The sequence below is a fragment of the Pseudorasbora parva genome, chromosome 17 (genome assembly GCF_024679245.1).
Source record: "Pseudorasbora parva isolate DD20220531a chromosome 17, ASM2467924v1, whole genome shotgun sequence".
In the NCBI taxonomy this organism is placed as follows: domain Eukaryota; kingdom Metazoa; phylum Chordata; class Actinopteri; order Cypriniformes; family Gobionidae; genus Pseudorasbora; species Pseudorasbora parva.
This window is the reverse complement of record NC_090188.1, coordinates 34,991,041-35,015,423: the sequence shown is the minus strand read 5'-3', so window position 1 is coordinate 35,015,423 and position 24,383 is coordinate 34,991,041. Positions and strand designations below refer to the sequence as shown.

Here is a 24,383-nt window from a genome sequence, read left to right as displayed (position 1 = left end):
ATAAATTGTTGGATGTATGGATACTTGAAGGTATCTTATAAAAACAAATAGTAATTTGTTTTTATCAGAATGTTTAGATATCAGGTAAATTACTGTACACAAAATATATTTTCAAAAATACATTTTTGCTGTTGAATTCAATCTCATTTAGTTTAATATGTTTTCATAGCTTGTGATTATATATATGTTTATTAATATGTTATTTTTCCCAATAATAAAGCAGTGTGTATTTAGTGGATTCTGGATTGTGTCTTGATTGAGTACCAAATAAAAAATAGTTCATACTGTGCATGAATGATACATTGTATGTCCTTTTCTGTGATCGACCCATTCGTTGATTGTTTCAGATATGTACTGAATTGAATAGATTTCTTTAAAGGTATTCCAGTAATCTTAACGTACGACAAAGGCCTAAAACAGACAATTTATCAGCATAACCAAAATTATTTTTAGACAATTAATCGTCAGCCAAATTTTATAATCGTGACAGTTACTTACATTATCTAGTTACTTTCATTTCCACTGATAGCACAAAAAAAGTAATTGTCTTTAACATGTAATTTGCTGATCATAGCTACAAATCTGAAATCTCGGACTAAACCAAAGTGAAAAAAAGTTTATGATATTTGTTTCAAACAATAATAATTGTATTATTTGAAATAAACTTTTCTCTTTCCTTTTTGAAAGGATGGTTGAGATGTCCATCACCTACCATGTCATGGCCAAGAATTGCAAAATGCAGAAAATGATCGCCAGACCCTTTTTGTTCCACTACAGGGCAACACAGAGAAAATAAAATGAGTAAATTTACATTTTCTCAAGTGAATAGTAAACCAATTATCAGCAAGAAACTTGTTGTGTATGAAGCTTACCCAAAACACTGCGCATAACGTCAACACGAGGAATAGCTGGGGGAAGAGCACACATAAGGTAAGCGACTGTGAACAAATGCCCATGAGGCATAGCAAAAATTATTTTAATAGATATACATGCTTGCATTACACTCAGAAACAATGACCCTATTAACAGCTGGTGAGGTAAACAATATGCGATTAACCCAGATAATATGATATTCGTGAAATAAGCCAAATATCCATTATTCTTTTCATAGTTGGAGATAATCCAGAGTAATTAAATAGATAGTCAAGCACTTCCTGTTTTAAATCTATAATGAGAATTACAATAAAAAAGTAAAATGGTTTAAAAAGGTCTTAAATTTTACACAGAGCTTATCATACTTCAGTACAGAAATATGTAGCAATAATTTTGATAGTCTAGTTACAACAGCTTTATGTCGTGCTATGCTTGAATGAGTGTGAACAGATTCAGGAAAAAAAAGAAAAGATTTTAACTGAAAGTGATTTATCTGGATTATTAAAACGGTCCTTTGAATCTCTTAATGCCTTGTAGTCCCCTTAAGACCATCCAGATTTGTGACTGTAAAAGGCTGAAGCATTCCTTTGCCCTGCTAGCCTGCATGTGGTCAGTATCTATCAAAAGTGGTCCAAAGAAGGAACAGTGGTGAACCGGCAACATGGTCATGGGTGGCTAAGGCTCATTGATGCATGTAGGGAGCTACTGTAGCTCAAATTGCTCAAGAAGTTAATACTGGTTCTGATAGAAAGGTGTCAGAATACACAGTGCGTCACAGTTTGTTGCGTATGGGCCTGCATAGCCGCAGACCAGTCAGGGTGCCCATGCTGACCACGGTCCACCACCAGAAGCACCAACAGTGAGCATGTGTGCATCAGAACTGGGCCACGGAGCAATGGAAAAAGGTGGTCTGGTCTAATGAATCACTTTTCCTTTTACATCATGTGGATGGCTGGTTGTGTCACTTAACTGGTGAAAACATGGCATCAGAATGCACTATGGGATAAAGACAAGCCGGCGGAGGCAGTGTGATGCTTTGAGCAATTTTCTGCTGGGAAACCTTGGGTGCTGCCATCCATGTGGATGTTAATTTGGCAAGTACTACCTACCTAAGCATTGTTGGAGACCAAGTGCACCCTTTCATGGAAACGCTATTCCCTGGTGGCTGTGGCCTATTTCAGCAGGATAATGCTCCTGCCACAAATGGTTCAGGAATGGTTTGAGGAGCACAGGTAACTTGGCCTCCACAATTCCCCAGATCTCAATCCAATCGAGCATTTGTGGGATGTGCTGAACAAGCAAGTCCCATCCATGGAGGCCCCACCTCACAACTTACAGGACTTAAAGGATCTGCTGCTAATATCTTGGTGCCAGATACCACAGCACACTTTCAGGGGTCTAGAGGAGCCCATGGCTCGACAGGTCAGGGCTGTTTTGGCAGCAAAAAGGGGAGCTACACAATATTAGGAATATTAAGTCAATGTTATGTCTTAGCGGTGTATACTACATGCCTGACACAACGGTCAGTTAGTTTAAAGGAAGTGTATGTAAGATTGTGGCCCAAACTGGTACTGCAATCACAATCCCCTCTCCCCCTACCCCCGACTCGAGGTTGCCAGATATGCTGCAGGATCCAGCAGAAACGTTTGTAGATGCAACTAGAGAACTAGTGCGGTAACTAGAGAAGATCTGGCAACGCAGATGCAGAAACACTACTGACTTTGGGATTGTTAGATAGGTGAAGGGCGGAGCTTCAGGCCAAAACACAACATGTCAACATCAACATCAGTTGAGGGCTGCAACACCAACTTTTAAGTGACAATATCCTGGCCGGACTACTGTCGTCAGTGCTAGAAGTATTTGAAATTACCATGATTTCTTAATGTCTAGTGACATATCAGGGACATTTTGTGATTAATTGAAATACATTTCTTACATACATTTTCTTTAAGACTCATTCTATAAAAATATTACATATATTTTTAGTTTTAAATGTTTCATTTTAAAAGTGTGCTTTTGTGCATTTTTTTAAATGCATTTTTTTCTTAAACACATTTCACTTGGTTTGACTTTTTTTTTTAATTTAATACAATGACAAGGTACAAAGAACATCAAATAGGGACAATATCTAATAAGGATGAGTCAACTGTTCTGCGTTGAGGTTAAATTCGCCTTTCTAAAATGTCATTTCTCATTAGCTCTCCAGTGCTGACGCAGTGTGGTGTGTGCCAGAGGCTCTTTCTTACCAGCATCATAATGGTAGCTATAAGCCTGGTGGATTCAAACATACGCTTCAGCTGCTTAAATGGACCCATCAGAAAACAGGTGCTGTGGAAAAACAGTGACACAGAATGAGTTCAATTCACAACACACGTATCCATCATTTACAATAACACTAAAGGTGCATAATAACTAACAAAAGCAAAACACACCTTTGAAAATAAAGTACCACCTACACTAAACATGGTTGGGCGATGTCTACCAAAATGGCATGTCTACAGTAAAATAATGCATTGGACGATTACATCGGGGGTTTGCATTTGATCGCTAAGCTCTGTTAATGTGGCGCACATTTAGAGAAAGAGAGAATGCACACGGAGCTGAAAGGGCTTGAATGAATCATGTTTGGCTTTAGATAAAACTACTAAAGGATATAGTGCTGAAATATCATTACCACAAACAATCCTGAGAGCATGTGGTGTGATCCGTACCGCTGTTTTGCAGCTCCGCTAAACTAGAAACAGGTGCTACTGTTCTGTCTCTTGGTACGGATGGAAACATCCTGGGGTCCGGATGCGGACCTCGGACTGCCATTTGAATACGATTGGTTTTGTTGATGTAAAACATCTAGAAGCCTATAATTCGTTTGCCGTTTTTTGCACAATAAAATCTTTTTAAACCGTTTTGAATATAATTTGTCCTTTGATTCGGGGGGTGTGGGCTACCCTAAAATAATAATTAATAGCAGAAATCAACAAATTGATTGATTTTGCCAATTAATCAGCACAGATAACCGATTTCTGGAATATTGGCATGTTGCTTGCAGTAAAACAGCTCTTTATGTACCATAAAAACACATACTGACAAAAAAAGTAACTAAACTTTCTAACTCAAAGACATTTTAGATGCTACTTATAACATCTGTCAAGGAAGCATCATTTATTGCCTTGGTTTGTAGCCGTTCCAAATATTTAATCTCCTGACCTTACAAAAGCTTCCTGAGTGACAGGAAGACACCAGCAGCACCAATAAGCATAATTCCTAAATCTATACAGCCCTTTTTATTAATTTATGCTGCGAGACATCAGCTAAATCAGTTAGCATCACCATGACACAGAAGGGGGGTACAGACTCAGTGAGAGTAGACTGTGCTCAGAGGTCTCAGGGGGATGAACCCATCTCCCCTGCATTACTCAAGCAACCTTAACCAGGACAATCATTAGATCACAGAAACACTAATGCACGAGCCAGCCATGATGTCATCCTCTCTCCTACGAGAACAGGCATAGAGCAGCTATAATCTGACATTTCAAAAATGTCTAACACTCTAAAGAAAGAGGGCTTCTCCTTTAATCTACTTTACTTTAATCTTTAATCTAAGAGTTATTTCAAGCTAAATGGCAGAAATGGAAAGACAAAGGGGTCCTATTTTAACAGTCTAAGTGCATGGTCTAAAGCACACTTTTGCTAGTTTAATGAAGGGAAAAATGGTCAGCGCGCCCGGTGCATGGTCTAAAAGGGTTGTCTCTATTCTCTTAATAAATCATGGGTGTGTTTTTGGGCGTAACGTGCAATAAACCAATCAGTCTCATCTCCCATTCCCTTTAAAAGCCAGTTCTGCTTGCACCATAGCAGATTCGCTCAGAATTTGCAAGCGGAAAGACTGAACGCTTCTCCAGAGAGAAATCCTTTTATTTTTAATTTAAATAAAATGTTTGTGTGCTGCTGCGCACCCCTGTGTCTGTATCAAAGAGAGTGTACACATGTTGTGTAGTGTACCCGCCTAAAGGCACATATTAATGCATCCTTAAATAAAACAAAAAATACTGAATTTAGACCAGGCTTTTGGTGGTCGGTGGGTAACTCAGTTAGTTTCAGGTGCCTCAAAATAGCAACACGCCAACAATGCACCCGAATACCTTGTTTTCAGACCAGCACAACCACTGGCACAAATGTAGTTGCTATTTATACAATGTCACAGGGCCCCAACATACGAATGATCAAACTTTCAAAAACTATCAAAAACCCATGTAATCTTTTTAAAATAAGCAATAACAAACTTCTGTTCCAAACAGCAGGTCATTCAATGTAAATGCAAAGCTGTAAATAAAGTGATCTGCATCTTTTCCGTCTGGGTCATGGTCTTTAAACTACGTTTCCTGATGCTACCTGTTAATATGTCATGCCAGTAGGTTTCCAATCCGCTATCATGACCAGAACCAATGTTGTGTGTATTTAAAGCAGGTAACCCAGACAGCATGACCCGTCGCTCTAAAGACTTAACCTCTGTAGCTCTGTCAAGACAAATCTTTGAATAAAGACAAAGTCTGGTTACTAATCAAACTAGACTGACTTTTTATTCAAGTGGCCGAATGGCTCAGTTTAATGATTTCTTACGGAGTTAAGACCTTCAAAGTAAAAAGCAATCTTCAGATATGCAGAGGTGCAGTATAAGTGAATGCCAGGGGAATTCTTCTGGGTCATTTTTACATCTCACTGCCCTGGTTACTAACTGGGTCTCTTCCTTCTTCCTACATCATGATTGGAATTTGGAAATAGCTGTCCTCAAGCATTCTGTGATTCACCAATGTCATGCTTTTCTGGAATTTTAGCTACATTTATACACCTTTTATACCAGAACCTTCCAGGTTGTAATTCACCCTATATAAAAAAATAATAAAAAAAACAGATGTAAAATTAAAAGGCAAAAGGTACAAAGTAACTTTTTTGTGAGTAACACTAGTGCTGTCAATAGTAAATATATATATATATATATATATATATATATATATATATATATATATATATATATATAATATATATATATATTATATATATATATATATATATATATATATATATATATATATATATAATAATTAAATCACACCTAACATTAAAGTTTTTAATATATTTTATATATTTTAATATACTTTATATGTAATCCTCAAATTAATGTAGAAACAACAAAGACAGTAGCCTATATTTCATGAAAGAAGCCCAATATCATAGCAATATCACTCAATTCTAGTCGGAATATTCTGTCTGATACTGATCCTGCTCCATTGGGCTGTGATTATGGGGCGTGTTTCAACCAAACCAGGAAAGACATCAATTGGATAGACCTACAACCAATAAGAGCAACGAAACGTCGCATTACGTTAGTTGTCAAATGTCAAAGTCAAACAACCTGCGTTTTTTTTCCGCGGGTTGTTTTCCATGTCCGCGGGTTGAGCGACTGTGTGATATATAGAAGCATGAATGCGAATTTAAGCAGGCAACATTTTCAAAATAACACACATTTTACCCCCCAAACGCCATTTTTTTTCCCGGAGAACCCCCCGAGAAGCAATTGTTTTAGGCTAGTAGTTGGCGGGTTTTGATGTAAAACTTGGCAACTCTCCCTGCGTCTCAATCAGCTCCCTAGTTCACTAGTCAGGGCACTGATCAGGACATAAGTCAATGGGCTGACTCCCTGATCAGTGCCCTGACAACTGAACTAGGGAGCTGATTGAGACTCTGTCTGCACGCTGAAATAAACGATCTTTGCCGGTGTTGTAAAAAAAGAAAAGAATTTAAGGATACACAGTTACTTATCAACATGATCATCATTTCAGAGAGAAATAGTGAAGTTGAATGCATATCCAAACAAGCTCTCCGTTTAGGATTCGAACAAATATAATCCAAGCGCCTTTGATGACGTGCATAGTTACTGTTTATCATCTGTCCGTCATCATCTTAAGCCCGTCCTGATGATTTCATTGGTCCAAAAGGTTTCTATTGGGGCATAATTACTCCTCTATGGATCGAGTCCAGACCAAACTGCCCATCCTCAAATGTTATGGGCGGGGCTAAGTTCGGCTGGCATCCAGGCTACCAATATCATACCGATAATAATACTGCTACTGATGTCTATGAGATTGATAGTTTTTTCTCAATTTTAACCATTAATTACAGCCATTCAGAATTAAAGTATAATTGAATCCTATAAAGCTTAACATGTATTACAATACTGCATATACTATAAACCTTTTAATTTAAGTGAACTCAAAACAAGCTTCCCATAAACCCATTATTTAAAAAAAAAGTTATATTTCCTTCAATATCTCAGGGCTCAGTTTTTTTCTATTGGCCCAGTCAGACTAGTTAAAGGACAACTCCGGGGAATTTTTTATTTATTTAAATACACCCTCACATCTCCTCCTCCCTCTCTCATTTTTGTCATTAAGGGGGGAGGGGGAGATGTGAGCGAGGATGTTTCAGCCAGGGCTTTTTACTGCGCCGAGTCGAAGTACTATCAGAAGTGCTATTCCGCCATACATTATAGTTCTCATTTTTAATCCGCTTAGAAAAGCGCCACGTTTTATTTTGTGTCACCATACTTGATCGTTCAACTATTAGTGTAACTGTATTTAAATAGGGAAACGTGGAGGTGTTTGGTCGCTTCTAACTTGATCTCTGTTTGGTATCATAGTGAATGAACTGGGCTTAGTGGGCTAAGTTAAATGCTATCAGAATGTCACCGCGCATCAGAGCGATTAAATGTGCACTTTACAACTTTCCGTTCACTAGAGGGTGCCTATTCAAAACAAAGGTGTAGTTTGATGACGCCAAGTTTGAGCGCAGTATCTTGTGACATGTGATCTTCACCTCACAGCCGGTGGAGAATAGGACATGGGCAGAAATCATGTTCATGGATGCGGTTATTAACGTTACTGTAGTATGAAGAAGAGCAGGAAGTAGTGTTGTGGAGCTGAGCACGGCTGCTGGAGCGATTGTTATACAAACACACGGCTCAACGATTCGGATCGCCAGTGTCACGTGATTTCAGCAGTTTGGGAGTTTGACACATGATCCAAACTGCTGATATTGTGACATTGGCGATCCGAATCATTGATCGATTCACTGATTCATGGCCGTTTGAATCTTTATTTGAGGAACACGGAAGAGAAGACAATGCTGAATAAAGTCATAGTTTTTGTTATTTTTGGACCAAAATGTATTTTCGATGCTTCAAGAGATTCTAATTAACTAACTGGTGTCACATATGGACTACTTTGATGATGTTTTTATTCCCTTTCTGGACATGGACAGTAAAGTGTGCATAGACTGCATATGCTCTCGGACTAAATATAAAATATCTTAAACTGTGTTCTGAAGATGATCGGAGGTCTTACGGGTGTAGAACGACATTAGGGTGAGTCATTAATGACATCAATTTCATTTTGGGGTGAACTAACCCTTTAACACATTTAAGACTGTGCTTGTGAGGATACTTGACAAAAGGGGAATTTTGGCATAATTTTGTGTTTTGTTTATCTAACAATGTCTGAAGCGGATTTATCAGCACACAAGTAAGAGAGCCGAGAACTGAGGCATTTAAAATGTTGTAAAAGTGATGCAGCATTTATGTTTTTATTACTCAATAGGTTAGTAAGATTTTTTTATTGAACAGATAAATTACCATATGCGACTCTATAACAGCGTTCATTGTAAAGCTTTATCTATTGCGGAGTGTCATTTCATTCTGGGTTGTTCTAGCGCTGTGCTGGAATTTATTTTTAAGGGAGTGCGTTGTCTATTAATGACTATAGCTTCAGTTACATATTGAGCTAGTCAGCTTGAGATAATTTCCAGCAGTAGGATAATATCTCTCTCTTGCTCTCTCTCGCTCTGAGAAAGAACTAAAAATTCATCTGCACAGTCACACAGAGCCAAAGCACAACCAAAACTATTTTTCTCTTAATTTCTTCTGCAAAATGTATGCAGTTATGTATGCAGTATTTTTTTAACCGCTAGATGGCCAAATACATAATGCACCTTTGATTATATTACAGTACATTCTGGTTTTTTAATTTTTATTATTTATGATGGCCATGGTATTAACTACAATGAGCAGCAGGAAAAACTGAAAAATTAAACATAAGATTAAAGAAAAAAGAGAATGCAGCAGAGAAAATGTAGTCTTTCCATTTAAAATATTGAACTAATTACAGAGACTGTTCAACCTGCTGATGATTTCAGAGAACCAGACAGACTGGTTTCAGTCTTTGAGAATAGTACATATGGCCACATGGCAACCCAACAACACTGTAAGAGGAGGACTCTCAAACTTCTAAGTCCTACTGAAAAGACAAAGCATGTCAATGTGAGCCAAAGACCATGTTTGAAGGGAAGTTAAGTGTTTGACAACTTGTTTGACAAAAAAAAAGTGTTATACTGTCATCCTTTGAGGTGATGCATTGACACCAGAGCACAAATTCATGAAACCATACCAAATACATGCTTTTAGAGGACTAATCCTGTCAACCTCTTTATGCAATCATCCCTCCAACGGATATGTAACAGGAGACATCAAATTCCTGAAGTCCAGGTTCATTTTAGGACAACTGTGGCCACTTTGGGTCAGTAGCTGTTGATGATTTGGTCTTCTGCTAACACAATATGAAAACAAAAAAGACAAAAAAGGCAGCTTCTAGCTGATCTGGGCAACGCTAACAGATCATGCGCAATCGCTAACAGATCATGTGCACGTCACTTTCCACAAAGAGGATTGAACATAGGGCCTGAAAGTTATTTTTTTGCACCAAATGGTCAGTTACAAAAAATGTGCTGAAACCTCAGGAAATATCCCATGAGATTTTAACTTTACAATATGGTTCCATTATTTAATGTTAGTTAATAAAGCATTACCTTATATGAACAACAAGTTCATATAAGGTACAAGTAATTCATAACAAGTAATTCATTTGTGAGGATATTTATTCATCTTTGTTAATATTAGTTAAAAGTACAAACTATGCAAAAAATACAACTGTTCATTTTCATTTTTGGGTAAACTATCCCTATAAACATAAATTTCCTACAAATTAAATAAGTAATTGCTACGATAATCTTGGATAAATGAAAAAAAAATCATTTTCATAAAAAAAAAAAAAAAAAATCTGGGATGAATGAAAGCTTGCTTGTGTCAACACTACATTTAATGTCAGTGTCACTATTTATTAATTACGGTAGATAATAGCTTATGTAACATACCTAATCGCGTTTCCAACAAAAATGCGGGATTAGTGTGTATTACCTGCTCCATATCCATGGAAGCGTCAAAACAAGACAAATGAAGTACTTAATATACAGTAAATCACACCCACAAAATAATGACTAAAATAAGAATCTGTCATCATATGCATGTCCTATACCCTTAATAATTACACTTACCTTGAAATTGCTGCAATGTTTCCAAGGGTGTAGAATACAGCAAACAGGTTAATACCAGCTTTAGGCAAGAAGAGGAGTGCAGTTCCCTGTTTAAAAAGATGTAATGGTTTTATTATAAAAATGTTTTAGAGTATGGCTAAAAAGCCACATATCTGTTATAAAATAAAATCCTTCTGATTTACAAGTTCTCAAATTCAGAGTCTCTTAAGCAGTTCTGCCACCTAGTGGTGATACAGAGCTTTTGCAAAGAGCACTACATAAAAATACAGAGTGGGCCCAAAACAATTTAGGGCACTTAATTACACTTAAAACTGTCTGAATGTTGTTGCATCAGATAACAAAACATCGCACAAAGTGGCATGCTAAATGATTCTAGAGATTTTATTATACATCTTGTCCCTGTTTGCAACGACACAGTGGTTAAGTGGATTTACATAGCTTGGTATATTGTACAGCATGCGGTCTACACGTATAGTTTATGGTCGCTGTTGTAGGTGTTATCAGTAAAAGTGCTATCACTCTACTGTGGCCGGACCACATACAAACTGAAAGCAGGAACAAGGTGGCGTCATTTTGCATTGCCTGAAATTTAAGAACCATTGTGTGTGTCTGTGCTTGATTTGTGAATGATCAGGACACAAATGTGGGTATGACATGGGTATGACATAGGTATTACAAGGAAAGGGGTAAATATGAGGACATTACCCATGTCCCCACTTTTCAAAAGGCTTATAAATCATACAGAATTAGTTTTTTGAGAAAGTAAAAATGCAGAACATTTCCTGTGATGGGTAGGTTTAGGGCCAGGGGCAGTTTAGGGGATAGAAAATACGGTTTGTGCGGTATAAAAACCATTACGCCTATGGAATGTCCCCACATTTCACAAAAACAAAATAAAAACACATGTGTGTGTGGTTATGTATGTGTGTGTGTGTGTGTGTGTGTGTGTGTGTGTGTGTGTGTGTGTGTGTGTGTGTGTGTGTGTGTGTGTGTGTGTGTGTGTGTGTGTGTAAGAGAAACCAACATTTTAGCTGTTATTCAAATTATTCAAACAATTTACAATCAGATATATTAAAACTTGCCACATTTCTAATGTGACAGGCAATAATCAATGGCATTTGACATCAATGCACCATTTTTAAATAAACTCAAGAGTGAATGAGCTTTACAGGGAAGATTAGCCTTAGTCACACAAAAATACTGTATGGCTTCAGAAAACCATATAACAGAAATATACCGGAAAGGTCATTATAGACTACTTTTATGGTGTTCTTTTTTTGTTGTTCTTGTTGTAGTTCTTTTTGGAGCTTGGCAGTACAAATAACCATCCTATTTTGTTGTTTGGAACAGAAGAAAAAAGAAGAAAATAATATGAGTTTGAGACGTCACGATGGTGAGAAAATTATTTTCATATTTGGGTGAAATTTTCTTTAAAGACTAAGGAAACAACAGGGGTTTTCCTGGCTGAAAATAAGTGGAAGTGATTAAATCCTCCTTGGCCCGGCCGACCCGTGGATATAAGTGATCCACTCTTGCAGAATGTCCGGAGCCCCGGCTCCGTTCGAGACAAGAACGTTTTAGGGCCGGATTTGAACCAATCTTTCCAACTCAGAACTGCCTTTTCTGCAGTAGAAATGGGTGGAAGAAGGGTTAAAGTACGAACAGAAAAGGGGTATCTGAGCATTTGACTGCCAGTCTGAGTTGTCAACAATGTTGTTGAAATTTGATAGAGGCGACGGTTATTCTCTATGCAGGAAAAAACCTGAACAACAAATGACTGTGGGTGTTGGAAATCAACTATACCAATATGTGCACGGCAGCTGAACGAATAAATTACTGTACAAATAAAGACTTTAAAGAGGACATATAATGAAAATCTGACTTTTTCCATGTTTAAGTGCTATAATCAGGTCCCTGGTGCTTCTCCCAAGCTAGAAAATGTGAAAAAGGATAACCAGGTAACTTTGTTTTGGTAAATCTTTTTCTGCAAGCATATGAAAAAACGAGTCGCTCAGACTTCTCTCCCCTTCTGACGTAGGAAGGGGATCTATTATAATATTGCCACCCCTTAATCTGCAAGTTTCCACCCGCGGCGCTGACAGACTGTTTCTGCATTAGCATAGTTTCCACCCTCAGTCAGTTACACTGTCCACCATTTTCTCTGCGCTCGAGCAGCAGTAGCGACAAAAATATCTGAAAGCAATGCAGGTGCATTTTCTGAATGAGGGACCATTAAAAGCAGGTTTTGCTAAAAAATTTAAGCTCAAGGCTAGATATGTACCAACTGTGATCCAGCTTATAGTCTCCGGAGCGATACTGGTCACAGAAGTATTAAATGGGAGAGCCCACAGTTTATAATAGTTTATCCATTTTATTTTATGGATATACAGTTAACCATTTTTTATTACACGGCTCTGTGAAATACTTGATTCTGATTGGTCAATCGCGCATTCCAGCGGTATGTTATTTCCAGATAACACCCGCTCATACGGGTACTACGAGTTATCTTGACCGGTACTACTTCTATGCTTAACGCTGGTACCATCGTGTGGCCTAAACAGCCGTGGGTTACAATGGAAGACTTCAAGGCAGGTTTCCTTTATAACGTTTTTAATATGGAAATTTTTCTTACACAAACGCATCGATTCGAATCAGAAGGCTCTATTAACCCATCAGAGTCGTGTGGAACATGTTATTTGATGGACAGTTGCATTTTTTATGGACTTCAAACTCAACTACAACTACTGCTGGGATTAACGTTAGCCTGGACTTTTTAAATATAACTCTGATTGTATTTGTCTGAAAGAAGAATGTCATATACACTTATAATGACTTGAGGGTGAGTAAATCATAGGCTTGGTTTCATTTTTGGGTGAACTAACCCTTTCAGCATTCATTTTCAACATTTAGCAGCAATAGATAAAGGCTTAAAGCAGGTTGGAACTGTTTTTCTTTGCGGAAGCTTTGCGTAAGAGCTAATCAAATATTTAATCTCGAGACAATATTTTGTATCTAATAATTATTTATTTGAGAATAGTAGCCGTGTAATAAGTGGGATAATGTACACCCAGCCGGTTGTTATCACAGAATAAACCCCTTCAGAGTAATGCAAGACCCTGTCGGGGTTTATTCTGCGATAACAACCGGCTGGGTGTACATTATCCCTTACATTAAGCACCTCCTGAAAAGCCATAAGGTCTGCATTTGTTTGTTTATTGTTAGTTGTAAAGAGTGTTTAGTGTAATCTGCGGTGTATGCTGATGATGATGATAAAAGGGTTTATGGATAAGACTGCAGTGAATTTGATCTATACATTAAATTAGAATAACATTTACATTTACATTTATGCATTTGGCAGACGCTTTTATCCAAAGGTACACATTTTTTTTAAATCTTGCTCTCCCTGGGAATCGAACCCATGACCTTTGCATTGCTAGCGCAATGCTCTACTGTTTCAGCTATAGGATAATGTTATGAGATTTGTATTTTCGAATAAACAAATAAGAAATGTTGGAAAAAATGTTTACACATTAAACTAAAAACACCAGTAGGTGGCAGAAGGTAAGTAGTAATGAGCGAGTCATTGAGTCATTCATTCAAACGATTCATTCAAGAATGAGGCAGTCGTTTACGAATAGGTTCATTCATTGAACCGATTCATTCAAAACGCAGAATCATTCAGTAACACACTGTTGCAGTGAGATGCAATATGGTTCTGCTGTTTGGAACTTTGTTGATTGGAATCTTTGTTTGGAACTATTTTCGCTGCTGAAATAGAGCAAAAACAGTCAATATCTACATCTAAAATATAAGTAACTTAATGTTAACTATTTGTTTTATGGAACTATCATATGAAATCAGTGTCACATTTTCAGACTTGATGGTATTAAAGGAAAACAGCACTCTTGGTTGTGTGTTGTTTAACTGTATCATTTTATAAATATAAAAACTTTCGAATGCTTATCACAGTTTCTTTGTGTGAGCGACGCTTATTTGTTTCAATTTCTCCTCGAGGCTGCACGAGCGTCAACAACAGTACAACATTGTTACCATCAGTTAATTATTATTATCCACTATCGATTGCCACTTACACTAAATTAATGCAAAATCATTCTTGCATTTTGGTGATTTGCTAGTTATTTTTTTTATTGGTGTCCGGTCGGGCAAGTAAAAGTCTCTTTCACTTGCCCCTTCAAAAAATCCACTTGTCCCGGACAAGCTTTAAATGTTGTGTCGAGTGGATAAAAGCAAGTTGGCAACATAAATTAAAACCAGAATTTAACTAAACTATACCTGTTCTACATGCAGCATATACAGTACTGGAAAAAATAAGAGACCACTTAACATGGATTTCTCAATGTTAAGTGGTCTCAATTTTTTTCCAGAGCTGTATTCTTTGGCTCTGTAGACATTATGGTCCTAGTCAGTTTCTCACGTTCTGTTGTTGCATGAGCTATTGAAGCTCTGCCCTCTTCTTGAAAGAATAGGCAGGGAGTAGCAATTAATTTACATTTAAGGGACATACACAAAAATTGTGTGTTTTTGCTCACCCCAAAAAGTGGCAATTTTAACAGGCTATAAACATGATCTGTGGTGTATTTTGAGCTAAAACTTTACATACACAGTCTGGAGACATCAGACTTATTTAACTTGTAGAAAGGGGCATTCTATGTGCCCTTTAATGAGGAAATAAAGAGAAAAGTTAACTCACAAGTATAGAGCACAAGATTCCTCCTGCGAAACAAATGATGAACCACTTCACCCGTGTGCTGTAACTGAGTGTTGAGCCGTCCATGATCTACACAGAAGAATCACAGGATGTCACATGGTTCATAATGCCTCACGAACAAAGACCAAAAGTTCATGCTTTTAGCATGCATTACTGACTGTTTCTGATTCATTAAAATACCACTAACCCACAGGAAAAACACGAGAGGAATTAAATGTGCTACTGTTCTAGCTTTTCCATATAAATGGACACATGCATGCATGCATCAAACTGATTCACAGAATGGTCGGTAGCCTACTTTACATGAGCGTAAACGTGTCATACTAACTGAAAAACTAAAATAACGTCACTGCAATTTTACAGTTATAAAATGTATAAATTACAGAATGTTTTCACAGTATAGAGCTGTATTCTCAAAAAGAAGGAAATTTGTTTACTCGTGATATGAACCACTTAAGACTACTGTACGTAAAACATACCTAGTGGCATTTAAAGGGATAGTATTCAAGTTACGAAGAAAGTGCCTCTCGCAGATTAGAGAATTCAAACGTCGTCATTGCACCAAATATGCTTTTTCCTAAGATGCATATGGAAGGCAGTCCACCAGAAGCTAGATATTTTACTTTATAATGTGAATGTTTATCTTTAAAAAAACATCAATTTGCTTCTGAAGGCCTTTATTAACCTCTTGGAGCCGTGTGGATTACTTTTATAATGGATGGATGAACTTTTTTGGGCTCCAAATTTTGGGCTGCAATTCACTGGCATTTTAAATCTTGGATTAGCCAGGAATTTTTTTTATACAACTCAAATTGTATTCGAAAGAAGAATGTCATATAGGATATGGCTTGAGGATAAGTAGATCATGGGCTAATTTTCTTTTTTTGGGTGAACTATTCCTTTAAAAGCACAAAACAACTAGGGAGGGTCAGCAACTGTTTAAAACCCAGTGTAAAATATTTCATATTGGCTTGCAGAAATTAAACAACATCCGGAGGTCTTGACCTTACCTCACATGATCCGTTCCCTCAGGAAGCATGTAAAACCAGCAATGTTAACAAATATCATTTTCACATAACAAACACTTGCAAACAGACAGACAAGATAGCATTTCAAATACGGTACAGAATAATGCACACTTACAATGTAATCACATTATTCGCACTAATACCCCTTACAAAATGTACCCTATGTATTTTTGTAATAATGTAACTTAGTTGTTTTTTAACTCTGCAACACCATACTAAGCATGCTTAACGGGTAATCATTCATCTCCATCTGGTATGATAGGACTTTTGTAAGAACTAAAAAGAAGTTAAATATACCAACACTGTCATTACAGTATGCTACACTGTAAACTCTGTGGGGCCTGTCCATTAACGTTACACAGGGAAACTACAAATAAACACACGTTAAACGTTACTCTCCTTACTCACCTGAGCTGTAAGTCCAACTTCTTCGTTCTCCTCTCGACCACTTAATACACGTCGCAACTTGTCCATCGTTGCTCGTCAGGTGTAACGTACTATTTCTTATTTGGAATAATCCAGCACTTCCTCAAAGTTCAGCATTGACAGACATACACAAATCAGACGTTACTTTTCTCCCCACCCGTATTCCGGGAGCTCCGCCCTTCATCTCACTTCTGACTGATATGGTTGGGCGTACTATGACGAGTGACTTATAATCTACCCAATCGTAGACAGATTTGGAAGATCGATAGCCAATCCTAATACAGGAGGCGGGCGTTGCCAACCTATGGAACGCGCATGGGTAGATTAGATCTTTGCCGTTTTTTTAACGTGTCCGTGCCTGACTGTTGTTGTACAAGACTTTTTCAAGTGCCTGTTGTTGTTCAAGACTTCCCGCGCTGTCTAAACTCACATCCCCGCAGAGCAGTAAAAAAAAACAAAAAAATACTCCATTTAATTGCTTCCAATTTGTTTTTTGACACTGGTCGTCAGGAGGATGGAGTATGTTGTCTTTCATTTTATTCTTTCACTCTAAGATCAGATACTTGGGTCATTCCAATATTTCAGTTCCCCAGACTTTTTAAAGTGGTGGTTCACCAAAATTAAATCTTAAAAACTTTTCACAATAGGCCTACTTTGGTTGGCTTATATGTCCATTATAATGAACAAAAATAATTCTTGCATTTAAATATTTTTTTATAATAAAATAATGTATTTCTATAATACAGCATTTTGTCATGTCCCTTAGACTGAATTTGTACGTTGAAAATATTTAACAAAATGTGCACAGTTTAATAATTTTTTGGCAATAAGTTTTACTTTCTAGATTAAAAACATTTCTAAAAAAATGTTCCCACAGTCTGAACTCACCCCTTTCACGCAAACCGTTCTGCTTTATCCACCAATAATATTTTAGACTTAACTTCACCCATATTTGACATAATTTATCAGAAATGACATCATTCAGGTCTCTTATAGTCGTGATACTTTTTATTGGTAATACTTTTTATTCAAATTTTTGAGGCCTATAATAGTCGGGGGGGGGGGGTGTCATGATCATGATTTTTCGATTAATTTATTAATCATTTTAATAATAATAATAATTTTTAAAATTATTATTATTTTAATAGTCATGGTTTCAGTGAATATTACCAAAATCATGACAATTCATAGTTTTGTTATTAATTGAATATTTGAACTTTGAACTTTATGCATTTGGCAGACGCTTTTTCCAAAGCAACTTACATTGCATTGTACACATTATACATTTTTGTCAGTTTTTGCATTCCCTGGGAATCGAACCCATGACCTTGCTAGCGCCATGCTCTACTGGTTGAGCTACAGGAAAGCCATACACTTAAACACTGACAAGCATCATGTGAGACATGTCAGCACATCAACAGTAGAAACAGAGCTGTGCATGCAAATATGTTGACCCAGAAAGAAGGTATGAGACAAAAAAAAAAAAAAGATTTGAATGCAACGTCTCCCTTCAAACCAGCCTTCAACCCTGTCACACACTAATTTTTTTTATATATTTTTTAAAAATATTTTTTCTATATATATATATATATATATATATATATATATATATATATATATATATATATATATATATATATATATATATATATATATATATATATATATATATATATATATATATATATATATATATAAGCACTGGTAGGGTACTTCTGAATGGGCTGAGGCTGGGATTTAATGGGTTTGAAATGAAAGTATTTTATGAACACATATTATATGCAGAGAGCTTTTAGAGGCGTTTGCATCTGAAATCTTCATATAGGCCTACAAGCCCACACAGAATGTAATTTTTTTAAATTTATTTAGCAAGGACAGATCCTGATACTTTTCATGTTTGATAAGTATCACTGTAGTCTGTCTCTACACCTGATGGTCAGCATAAATCTGTGTAGTTTGGCTAGTAGAAGCACTGATGCACTGACATCAACCTGTTGGGTATTGTTATTTAAAAAAAAGGACTACAACAAAAATCTAAAGCTTAAAATTTTACATTAAAAAAATTAATAAAAATCCACAACAGCAAAAGATAAAGTGTTTGGCTGAAGGACCTCACACAGCTCAGAATATACTTCTCTGCTTAACAGAGCTTAATTTTGGAAAATGTATTGATCATATTCATACAAAATACTGGACTGTCTTTATAAAGAGTAATTTTGCTCATACAAAACTGTCATCTATACTGCTATTAAACTTTCAGAGGTTGCTACAAATTGTGTATGGCATGCAAACAGAATGTCTGATTATTCTTAAAGGGATAGTTCACCCAAAAATGAAAATGTGATGTTTATCTGCTTTACCCCCAGGGCATCCAAGATGTAGGTGTGTTTGTTTGTTTCTTCAACACAAATTAATATTTTTTACTCCAACCGTTGCTGGTATGATGCATGTCAGTGGGGTCTAATTAGAATTCTACTGAAGAAACAAACACACCTACATCTTGGATGCCCTGGAGGTAAGCAGATAAACATCAAATTTTCATTTTTTGGTGAACTAACCCTTTAATGTACGGAAAGCAGATTTCTAACATTTTTATGAACTAATGCATAGGCAAGTTGGGTTACACTATTTCAATGGTCTAAATTAGACATTTTACTAATTATTTTTAACTTTGCATCTACATTTCAACTCTAATAGAGTATCATTAGACTGTAGACTGTAGGCTTATGGTTAGGTGTTACGGTCGAGGAATAATTTGACACGTACAGTCTTGCACGAAAGTCCTTAATAAGATATTTTTCATAAAAAGATTTTTAAAAAATAGCAGAAGCCAGTGGGGTGACATTTTTTTTGAAAAGGATTAGGGTGTCCACATTTTTCTTATTGTGTTTTTAAAAAACGTTCAGTACTGTCTTTCGGAAGCATGAAGTCTTGCTCCGAAGACAAATTAAGTAAAGTTTACCTTGATCTTCAAAATGTTTTCACCAACATCAGTTAATTTTTTTAAATCTTTTTTGATAGTTGTTTGTGTAATTGTCTTCAATGTGAAGAGAAGGATCTCAAAATCATACAGTAACTTAATTGCTAGAAAGGTTTTTTTTTTTTTTTTTTTTTTTTCCCGGAAGAACATTGGGCAGTTTAACTGCTCATGACAAACAGGGGACCATCACAAAACAAAAACACAGCCGTGGATCATTCAGGTAATGACACACAGTATTGAGAATCAATGATTGACAAACTTTTGAATGCAGTCATTTTTTTATAAATTCAGCAATTTTGTTTGTTTTGTGGACTAAATGTAAACATCTTTCATGTAATAATATCTTCAGGGCTGCACTAAATAAAAAATAACATACATTTTGTACAATTCCTCTTATTTTGTTAAAATTATTGATATTTTCACACATTTTGCAAAGGGTGTGTAAACTTTTCAGCAAGACTGTAGTTGCAAATAGTCAGTAGAATCGCTTTTGGCAGACCATCAAAAAATAAAATAATAATAATCAGAATACTCCAATGATGACGTATTGCAAAGTTACTTGTAGAATGTCTAAAGTGAACCATTGATATAGTGTTACCGTAAGTTATGACTTTGATGAAAGAATTATATAATATTGGTTAAGGTAATCTTTAACATCATCTAACAGAAGATTATAGGTGTAAACTATAGCTGTAAAAGATGATGACCTCAGTACATAAAGCATGTCATGTGTTTTTAAGATCATTGATCAATAAGACTTTGCGATATACGCCATATTGTCAAAAGTTTTAGGACGTCTGCATTTACATGAACTTTAATGACATCCCGTTCTTAATCTGTGTTTAATATGGAGTTAACATAACAACTTCAACTCTTAACTATAACAGTGGCTTTCCACAAGGTTTAGGAGTGTGTTTATGATCATTTTTTACCATTCTTAAGAAGTGCATTTGTGAGGTCAGACACTGATGCTGGACGAGAAGGTCATGTTTGTTTTCAATCCTCAAATGAAGATTCAAACAGTTATGAATCAGTGAATCGATTCATGATTCGGATCGCCAATGTCATGTGATTTCAGCAGTTTGACACGCGATCTGAATCATGAATCGATTCACTGATTCATAACTGTTTGAATCTTTATTTGAAGATTGAAAACAAACGCTGAAGAGAAGACAATGCTGAATTAAGTCTTAGTTTTTGTTATTCTTGGACCAAAATGTATATCCGATGCTTCAATATATTCTAATTAACTAACTGATGTCACATATGGACTATTTGATGATGTTTTTATTACCTTTCTGGACATGGACAGTGTAGTGTGCATATGCTCTAGGTCTCTCAGATTAAATATGAAATATCTTAAACTGTGTTCTGAAGATGAACAGAGGTCTTACAGGTGTGAAACGACATTAGGGTGAGTCATTAATGATGTCAATTTAATTTTTGGGGGAACTAACCATTTAATGGACTTTGCTTTGTGCACTGGTGTGCAGTCATGTTGGAACAGGAAGGGGCCATCCCCAAACTGTTCCCACAAAGTTGGGAGCATGAAATTGTCCAAAATGTTTTGGTATGCTAAAGCATTAAAAGTTCCTTTCACTGGAACTAAGTGGCAAACCCCTGAAAAACAACTGAACGCCATAATCCTCATCCACCAAACTTTACACTTGGCACAATGCAGTCAGGCAAGTACAGTTCTCCTGACAAGCGCCAAACCCAGACTCTTCCATCGGATTGCCAAACAGAGAAGCGTGATTCATCACTGAACACGTCTCTACTGCTCTAGAGTCCAGTGACGGCGTGCTTTACACCACTGCATCAGCCATGGAAACCCATTCAATGAAGCTCTCTGCGCACTGTTCTTGAGCTATTCTAAAAGCCACGCAAAGTTTTGAGGTCTGTAGCTATTGACTGCAGAAAGTTGGTGACTTCTGCACACTGTGCGCCTCAGCATGCCCTGACCCCACTTTGAAATCTTATGTTGATGTTGTTTCCACTTTGTTATAATACCACTAACAGTTGCCTATGGAATATTTAGTATTGATGAAATTTCATGAATGGACTTATTGCACAGGTGGCAACTTATCCACGTGTGAATTCACTGAGCTCCTGAGAGTGACCCATTCTTTCACAAATGTTTGTAGAAGCGCCTGCATGTCTAGGGGCTCAATTGCATATACCTGTGCCCATGAAAGTGATTGGATTTGGAACACCTGAATTCAGTGATTTGGAGGGGTGTCCCAATACTTTTGGCAATATAGTGTATTTTAGATATAATTTGGTAGTCTAGTTTGAACTACAGCAATTCTTTCTTTCTTTCTTTCTTTCTTTCTTTCTTTCTTTCTTTCTTTCTTTCTTTCTTTCTTTCTTTCTTTCTTTCTTTCTTTCTTTCTTTCTTTCTTTCTTTCTTTCTTTCTTATTTCTGTGAAAGTGAAAATACATGCACATCTTTATATTCTAAACTTTATTTCTTTATCATTGTTCAGTCAATCTAGTGCAAAGGTGTGGCACTTGTTTAGGTTTCGTGCTTATGCATAAAGGTCACTTAAAAATAATTACATAAAAAAAAATACAATATATCTTCAATAAACATAAATACTTAATTAAACAAACTGAAATATTGATAAACATGCATATCAACAAATACATTTATAAATCATGAAATAAATAATTAAATAAATAGACAAATCAACCAATTTGGTCCAAATTTTCAAGATGAAAAAAAGTCTCAGCATTACATAAGACCAATAACCTCAACAACAACAAAATAAATAAATAGTAAAACTGGGACATAAAGAAAGTTATTAGCACAAAAAAAAAAAGACAAAATATGTTCTTTGTGCTTTCATTAGCATGTTATAACCATTTGTTTGTCATAAAAATACATACTGTACATGGCATGCATGTTCAAAAGATGCTAATAATGCTGGCATGTTAAAGGAGCAGCACTGTCACCATGAAATACCAAAGCATCTTCTATTAACTTCTACATGGCTCTAATTAAAGTGTCTGCAGCAAGTAATACCAATTTTTATGACTGGGTTTCCGACCGTCTGCTCACAGTTTGGGAACGATAAATGCGTGATCTTTGCTATAAAAGGAAATACTCCATGATGTTACACTCCAGAGGTTCACATGGGGTGGCACACCAAAAAAAAAAAAAAAAAAACCTGCGCAGCATTCTGAAAAATCTTATTTTTCAGCCTCGACAGCTCTGATGTTTGCATCTGGCCCTCATCAATCTCGACATCAGCGGTGTCACTTGGCAGATCATTTGTCTCTCTTTGGAGAATGATGTGACACTGTGGTCAATCCAATTTTTCCACTCAGCTCCGGATGCTTTGGCGGTCATCTGGTACCTTGTCCGAAGCCTGGGCGGGCGCCCTGACATTTCTTAAAGCTGTTGACGCTCCTGTGTCTGGCCGGAGTGCTATAGACGAGTGGATGTTAGTCTTTTCATGCCTCTTCTCTGAGCCAAACTGGAAGAGAGCACTGGTTCCAGTTTTGGGGCCTGGGGTGATCGATTCAAAGCGGAATACGTTGCAGCCATCGCCCCCTAAGAAATGATGTCATAGATTGTATTAATATATCATAAATTATATGGTCAAACCATTAGTTGAAACCTAAATCGTGCCAAGAATATCTGTGACAATTCAAAGTGACAGTTAAAATTTGCATGCAACAATATTTCATGTTAGTTGTCTAATGTTGATAGTAGCACTATACACTACTGTTAAAAAGTTTGGGGTCAAGGCCCATTCATACAAAGGACGATATATGTAATATTAACAATAAAGATAGAATTCTAAAACTAATTCTAATCATAAAAGAATAACAGAGTCCACACCACAACTAAAACGTAGTAATGGGAATTTAAGAAACATGAAATCCTTTGCGGATCTTTTATTTCAAATCAGTGGTTCAAAGTGTGTATTAAACTGATAGAGTCACTTGATTTCAGTAAACGAGGCTTTGTTAGATGTTTTACATGATCTCTGTTTAGTTTTATTCATTTGTACACACTTTTATTAGACATTATTATAATAATTATAATAAAAATATAAATATTATAATAAAAGGAACAATAGTAGTTAAAGGGTTCGTTCACCCAAAAATAAAATGTATGTCCTTAATGACTCACCCTAATGTCATATTCAGCATTGTCTTCTCTTCCTTGTTTGTGTTCAATCCTCAAATAAAGATTCAAGCGGTCATGAATCAGTGAATCGAACAATGATTTGGATCGCCAGTGTCACGTGATTTCAGCAGTTTGGCAGTTTGACACGCAATCCGAACCATGAATCAATACACTGATTCATGACCGTTTGAAACTTTATTTGAGAATTGAACACAAACAAGGAAGAGAAGACAATGCTGAATAAAGTCGTAGTTTTTGTTATTTTTGGACCAAAATGTATTTTCGATGCTTCAAGAGATTCTAATGAACTAACTAATGTCACATATGGACTACTTTGATGATGTTTTTACTCCCTTTCTGGACATGGACAATATAGTGTACATACACTTGCATACACTATCGGACTAAATATAAAATATCTTAAACTGTGTTCTGAAGATGAACGGAGGTCTTACGGGTGTGGAACAAATTTAGTGTGAGTCATTAATGACATAAATTTCATTTTTGGGTGAACTAACCCTTTAATAGTCTCTTATTGGCCTGTTTAGCTGAGCCATTCATGGAACAAACAAAGCAAGCCCTGAAACCTGATAAAAGATACACATTACAGACACTTGATATTTAGTCATATTATATGATTAGTTAATTGTATTTAATAAGATTTAACTTTTAAACAAAACACTTGCAATGGGTTTGTAAAAGGTGTTTTTTTTCATGTTTGCATTACATTTACACTGTTCTGACCAGCAGGGGTCACTGGCTTTTCGAATG

The 24,383-nt window shown here is 36.3% G+C and overlaps 2 protein-coding genes across 3 annotated transcripts in view; both read right to left on the bottom strand.

Moving 5' to 3' along the window:
* sft2d1 (SFT2 domain containing 1) overlaps window positions 1–16,680 on the bottom strand; it is a 42,066-nt gene extending 25,386 nt beyond the window's left edge. Inside the window, exons 1-6 of the mRNA XM_067421785.1 lie at window positions 16,477–16,680; window positions 15,023–15,109; window positions 10,312–10,397; window positions 3,120–3,201; window positions 873–908; window positions 713–771 (exon numbers count right to left, since the gene is read on the bottom strand). Of these exons, the coding sequence (XP_067277886.1) occupies window positions 713–771; window positions 873–908; window positions 3,120–3,201; window positions 10,312–10,397; window positions 15,023–15,109; window positions 16,477–16,542 (416 nt within the window). The 5' untranslated portion in view covers window positions 16,543–16,680. The remainder of the gene's footprint in view (window positions 1–712; window positions 772–872; window positions 909–3,119; window positions 3,202–10,311; window positions 10,398–15,022; window positions 15,110–16,476) is intronic.
* A 5,233-nt stretch (window positions 16,681–21,913) lies between these two features.
* Window positions 21,914–24,383, bottom strand: part of rps6ka2 (ribosomal protein S6 kinase, polypeptide 2) — an 88,666-nt gene continuing 86,196 nt past the window's right edge. For both annotated transcript variants that reach the window (XM_067421443.1, XM_067421442.1), the window contains one exon: window positions 21,914–23,030. In XM_067421443.1, the coding sequence (XP_067277544.1) occupies window positions 22,905–23,030 (126 nt within the window). In that variant the 3' untranslated portion in view covers window positions 21,914–22,904. The remainder of the gene's footprint in view (window positions 23,031–24,383) is intronic.